General features: G+C 35.6%; 1 protein-coding gene across 1 annotated transcript; it reads right to left on the bottom strand.

Annotated features, from left to right (window-relative positions):
* Nucleotides 1-1,564: 1,564 nt before the first annotated feature.
* On the bottom strand, nt 1,565-6,055 carry GPT2 (glucose-6-phosphate/phosphate translocator 2). Its single transcript, XM_086458693.1, has 5 exons — nt 5,061-6,055; nt 4,748-4,973; nt 4,383-4,605; nt 2,571-2,784; nt 1,565-1,854 (listed from the first exon to the last, which is right to left on the bottom strand). The coding sequence occupies exons 1-5, from the start codon at nt 5,580-5,582 to the stop codon at nt 1,843-1,845; spliced, it is 1,197 nt and encodes a 398-aa protein (XP_086314819.1). The 5' UTR covers nt 5,583-6,055; the 3' UTR covers nt 1,565-1,842.
* Nucleotides 6,056-6,329: the final 274 nt, after the last annotated feature.

Here is a 6,329-nt window from a genome sequence, read left to right on the forward strand (position 1 = left end):
TAAGAATCAAGTCTCCATTGCGTACTCAATGTACATACTCAAATATATTATTTAGATGAAATTATTTTATTTTGATTCAAATATTTTCTAATTAATTTGACAAATCTACTTTGCTTGGCCTTCTATTTTTACTCCAAAAAATTGGGAGTAAACTGAACAAATCATATTCTTCCATTTAATGTTATTCAAAATCATATTTTAATTAGACTAATGATAAATTGACTCGGTAAAAGTCACTCGCTTGACTTGGACATTCTATACCTTCGGTCGAAGTTGAGTAGGGATTTTGTGGCGGCCTCTTTTTATGACTTTGTGTTCAGGAAGGATTCTCTTTGTGATACATAGGTTTTTTAGGTATTTTGTAGATGTTTTGGTTTTTTGTTCTTCTTTTCTTCTCCCCCTTGTATGGGAGGCTATCTCAGCCCGCTCAACTCTTCTTTTATTTTAAATAATAAAAAGTTACACTATATAAAAAAAAAAAAAAAAAAAAATCACCCGATGAGGTGGGCATATGTACAGAACCATATATCCTTTTCCTTGTGTATCCCGAAGAAAAGATCTATGGCTATGTGCACATGTGACATGCCACGTCAAGTGAGGGAAAATTGAATAGCTTTTTCTGAGTTAGTTTATCATAACTCTTCAAATCATTCCATTCCTTTGCTTGTTGTGAGTGCCAAGGATTTGTATAGTCAACTTTTAGTTCTAAGGGCCTAATAAAATCAATGTTCTTTTTTAAGTTCTGTTTTAGATATGAAACTAAGTGCTTTTTAATGTGAAAATCGCATACTAATAAATAAGAACCACTAAAACAAAAAGGGATAAAATCAAGAAAAAAATCAGGAGTATCTAAGGATTGAAATTCCTATAAATACAAAAGGTAAGGGCACGAAAAAGATATACAATTCTTTCTTCCTAAATCTTAACATCTTTTTTCTTGTATTAAGGTTCTGACTTAAATGTGGGAGAAATGTTGTTGCAAACACAAATAACACTAAATGAGAAAACAGTTGGTGAAAATATCAAGGTAATGCAACTTTTTTGTTTCTGCACCAAACAATTCTAAATCATTTAGATCTTACTAAGGGCAGTGTGTCTCCTGTGATAATGAAATGGACTTCGACTAAAACTTTTCTGTCGACGTCACCATATGACATCCAAAAACATGATATGATGTGACAGGGTTGTAAAAGATAAGATTCTATAAAATTTTAAAAAGATATTTTTTTTTGAAAGTAAGTTATTTTTTACCATTAAAGTTAATTAATGATTGTGTGACTTTACTTTTAGGAATGGTATTTTATTTTGAGGACGGACAAATTCTAGTTAACTTTTTAAAAACACTTGGATCTTTCAACTAACAAAATGATCGTATACCTTTTCACTTACAACCTCTTCGATGAAATATTAATAAAACAGATCTTTAAAAAAAACCCAAAATGCTTATACAGTTATACCTTTATAATAATAACAAAACAATATTCAGATAAAAATTTCATCCAAAACTAGGTAAGATACAAGAGATAAGCAAGGAAAATATAGATTCTTTAGAGATTCATAACTATGAACAAGAAAAATATAGATTCCATTGTATTATTAAAACAACATCTCAAAAAAGAAGCTGTCTCAAACATTATTCTTAATTACCAAAACACTATTATAAACCAAAAGGATCGACGCTACTTATCTATCTAATCACCTGTCTGATAATATTTTAACTATTAATTATTCTTATTGCTATCTACAGCAAGAACCAGAGCTCTGCTTGGATTGATCAAAAATCGGATGCCACCTCTTACATCATTCCCGTTAAAAGCCAAATTACTCTATAGCACGGATTCTTTACTGCTTTGCCTGCACAATAAAAATCCCAAATACCATCATAAGTCTCAGGTGATTAGGCCAATATAACACATGAGTTAGTCCAGTAAGAACTAACAAGTTATTGACAGTTTAGTAAAAGAGGGAAGGGGTTCATGGAATTTCTTATTGTTTTGCCCATCTTCTAAATAATCTTTTACATTTACAAAAAATCATTAGAACACCACGTAGGATTCGAATAATATAAAGCTGTATGGTCCCTCCTGCATAAAAGTGATGTGGTGCACATGCCACCCATATTCATGGATGTGATGTATGGCAAGCAGTTATAATTAATTGAATTATTTTCTGGAGAATGACAAAATGTTGGCATGGGTCCATTTCTTGGAAGTTTATAGTAACCAAATCAAGTTAATTTATGGGCAAGATGATGGTCACGACTCACGACCACTCCATCATGGAGATCTAAGCAAATTATATGTTTTTGTAACGAACATTTAAGGGCATTTCAGTAATTTCCCTAGACCTAGAGGATGTAGTGCCCCCTCCAAGAGATCAAAGGCTGTTTTGCAATCTTTTCTCTCAGCATCTTTGACTTGATACAAGCAAATACCACTTTTCTGTCTGTATATCTAGTTGGCCATCTAAGTTATTAAAAAGTCAAGGGTATTCGAGTCATTCCAAGACAAACGACCAACAAAATTTTTTTGGGCATCCGTACTGTATTTATAAAGAGAAGAAGAGTTTACCTGGGAGTAGAGAAAGGTTCCAAGAATAGCGATGGCAGCTCCGAGGGCGTTGATGGGTTGGACAGGTGTGTGGAAAATGATGATAGAAGAGACAATGACAGAGATCCGCTTCATGGTGTTTCCAATGCTAAACGTCAAGGGGGAGATCTCATTCAGAGACATGTAAGACACCTGGTTGTACAGATGGTAGAACACACTCTGGGCAGCCACCCACCTATTGTGTATGATTCAAAGCCACAAAAAAATACTTTACTTTAATAAGAAGAATAATTAAAATTTTGATGATCACTACTGTTACATCATGAAAACCATGACACTAAAATTTCTTCTTCAATCATTCACAATAGGGAAAAAAGCAGAAGCTAAGCATTGGGTTTATGAGGTTGACAGTCGTAACATAAAAGGTTTCATAAATAGCACGCATTTAAAATAACCAGAAGCTTTGGTCAAACATTCAATTTCACTAGCAGATATCCATCAACTATTTGGTGGCATTTCCATTCAAACAAGCAGTGCATATCTTACTGGATTTTGTTAACATGTGCCCTAAGAGCCTATGTTATGGTGCATTAAATACACCTTGAAAATAAGCATTTGCGGGCAATTTTGGTAAGAAATTTTTTAGGGCGTTTTTTTTGTTGTTGGTAGGAATGCTTATTTCCAAGGTGTATTGAATGTTGTGTGCCCTTAGGGCACATGTTAACAAAACCCTATTTAACTCTAACAGTGTTAGAAAGAGTGAAAGACAGAATAATCTCTGAGATGGCCTAAATTTGATGTGCTCTTCTCTACCTTGGATCATACACAGGTGTTCTTTACCTCGTATCACACATCGCACAGGTTTGCATATAGGATAACAACAATGCTTCCTACAAGGTCCCCATCAAGACAGCCAGATGAAAAACTTCATTTTTGGCAGAATAAATGCTGTGGTCAATTGTAAGGAATCCAAACAAATTAAATCTCCTAGGTGGGACCCATCATAGTACATCATCGGTTGAACACAATTATTCTCCACAAGAGAGCGTATTTCTTCAAGAGAAACATTTTCCTTACTTGGTAAAGATTTTAAGCCTTACTAAGGGTCGTTTTGCTCAAATGGATGACCACATCAGCAATTAACACAACAGCTCTCTACATTTCTTCGAAGAACTCGGATAAAAAAACAACAATTTCTTTTGAGCTTGATCCAAGGTTTTGAAAATGGACGGCTACCGAACTTCCACATAACTCCCAAACTTAAAATTGAAATTCAATGGTGACAAATAAATTTTTTGGAATTTTTTTTTTCAAAGTTCATAGACTTTTGTCTTGTACAACCCTGAAGCATCGGATCATGTTTTTGGATGCCACAAGGGGAGTCCAAGGACCTTAGTGAGGGTGAAATCCTTACTAAGTAAGGCTAGTCGGACTCTTTCTTCAATTATCCCAATGTTCACAATATATAGTGTCGAATATCTACAACGTAGAGATTCGGACCTCGACAATAGCAGAATTATTTACAAGTTAATTCACAAAAGGTAAAAAACGATCAGTAGTTTTTCACTTATTTTTGTCATACATTTAACATTCTTTATCTTGGAACAGAGGGACCCCTCATATGTTGGACTATTTATTTGTCGCTACTTTCTATATCTAAGCTGATTCTTGAAACAAAGAGAGAACAGTTTCTTTCAATATTTCACTGTAAATATTAAAATGTGTTTGGAGGTTTTTAACTAACTATTTACCAACAAATATGCACAAATTGAGGTAAAATACAAGCAAAAAAAAAAAAACAAGAAAATGAGAGCAATTAGTTCTTGTGGTTACCATATGAAATGGGGTCCAATCTGAGAGACTGCTTGGTCCCATCCAGCTGCCCACATCTGGGGACCCTCCACAGCAATCGCAAATGGGGTGAGAATCAACAGTGACAACATAGACAAACAAGCGTAGTAGTTCATTCCACCAACCGACTTCCCCTTCATCCCTTTCTTTGAAAATATGTTTCGAAATACAAACGCCAGATTTGATATCATAGCTCCCATAAACCCTAACATCACGACAAATTCCACCAAACTCATTTCAGAAAACAACCACCACAAAGGGGGGAACCCCAATTGAATTTTGAAATCTAAAAGAATAAAACTCGCTATGCAAATTTTATTTTCTCTCTAATGAAATAATCTTCTTACCAATCATGTTGAAATTGAGCTCAGTGACAGCTGCGAGAGCGCAACCTCCGATAATTGGAAGAAGTGAGAGATAAACTGGCACGGGAAACGATTCGCCCAACAAAAACCTCGAAACCAAGACACTGAAAGCTGGCTCACCACTCTTGATGATGTGAGTGAAGGAAACTGCAACCTTTGACATACTCACAGTTGCTGCAACATGCCCTATTGTATGCGCCACAGCCACCTGAAACCCCCAAAACAGACGAAAAACTAACAAATCAAACCAAAACTAAAACCCTAAAAAGCACATTTAAATCCCTATTTTTCTTACCGGAAAGAGAGATTTCCAGAACTCTCTATCAGTTTTTGGAACCTCAGCTATCCGAGTAGCCCAAGAAATCAACATCATAAGAGATCCAGTTGCGAGTGAAAGTGTGGACGTGAGCCATGGATAGGGAAAAGCGTTGAGAACCTTCTTGTTATAGATATTGAAGATCACATTCAAAGCCCACCAAGTGGCGAAATAGATGCTTATTTTGAGCTTCTGCGCTGCGGCCGCTCGTGATTCTTGATCGAGGAGTTCGATGTTGGAGTCGATCGGCTGCGATCGATCAGCTTCATAAACTTTGCAATCGAATGTTGGTTTTCGATTATTTAGACCATTAGAGGATCCAAAACCTCCAACAGAGGAAATATGGAGAGGTTTCTGAGCGGAGAAAACCGAATTAAGGCTTCTCGCTGCAGATATGGGAGGAATCAACGAGATTCGCTGTTTCGAACAAATCGATGACTTCTGCCGAAGAAGATCAGAGGCTGTAAAAGCCGCAGCGGATTGTTTTACTGAGCAAATCATGTTAATTTAACCTAAAAAACAATTCTTTCAGAAATCAAGTTGATCTGTACTTATGAAACTTCAAATACTCAAAATTTGATCTTTAGAAGCACAGAAACTTGATCTAACACTTGTTCAGATTGTTAATTATAAAATCAGGACAAACTCGGATAGATTCTCTCGATTTCTCAACTAAAGAAAATCCAGAGATCTTCTAATTTTTCTACCAATTAAACATTGGAACCTCAGAATCTGCACTGTTTTCTCCGATTGATCGACGGAGAACACAAGACACAAGGCGATTCTTACGATTTCGGAACAAGATTCCAAATCGAAGAAGAACCACAGAGAAGAGTTTAAAGAACAGAGAATGGATCTTAATGTGATTTTTAAAGCAAGAGAACCTTCTAAACAAATAAACGAATCAGAAATCTGAGATTTTTTTCTCGCTTTCCGTAGAGTGTAGAGGAAAGGAGATTTTCTCTTTGCATTGGAAAGTTGGTAAGAAAGTTGCGATTTTATAACGAAATAAGCCGCAGAAAAGGAAAAAAGATTATGACCATAATATCCCTGATTCTTTGAAAGCGACAGTTGGTCGGAGTTGGTGTTGGAATGCGAGTTGCAGCTCTTGATTTAATTTGAACTCCTCAAAGAAATTCCCATGTAGGAATTCAGTCCAAAGGGGTGTGTATACAACTTCAATCCTTGCATTTTGTGGGGATTCGATATGACTTGTTACTTTAAAAATATCATCCTGATCGATAAAAC

This window comes from Akebia trifoliata, chromosome 11 (assembly GCF_017979445.1).
Source record: "Akebia trifoliata isolate Shusen 1 chromosome 11, ASM1797944v1, whole genome shotgun sequence".
Taxonomy (NCBI): Eukaryota; Viridiplantae; Streptophyta; class Magnoliopsida; order Ranunculales; family Lardizabalaceae; genus Akebia; species Akebia trifoliata.

What these genes read in the sequence shown, in the direction of transcription:
- GPT2 (XM_086458693.1), bottom strand. Translation starts at nt 5,582, where the DNA reads ATGATTTGCTCAGTAAAACAATCCGCTGCGGCTTTTACAGCCTCTGAT. An exon ending in TCTGGAAATCTCTCTTTCCG is followed by an intron (nt 4,974 to 5,060) that starts GTAAGAAAAATA and finishes TGGGGGTTTCAG; the next exon opens with GTGGCTGTGGCGCATACAAT. An exon ending in ATTGGACCCCATTTCATATG is followed by an intron (nt 2,785 to 4,382) that starts GTAACCACAAGA and finishes CATACACAATAG; the next exon opens with GTGGGTGGCTGCCCAGAGTG.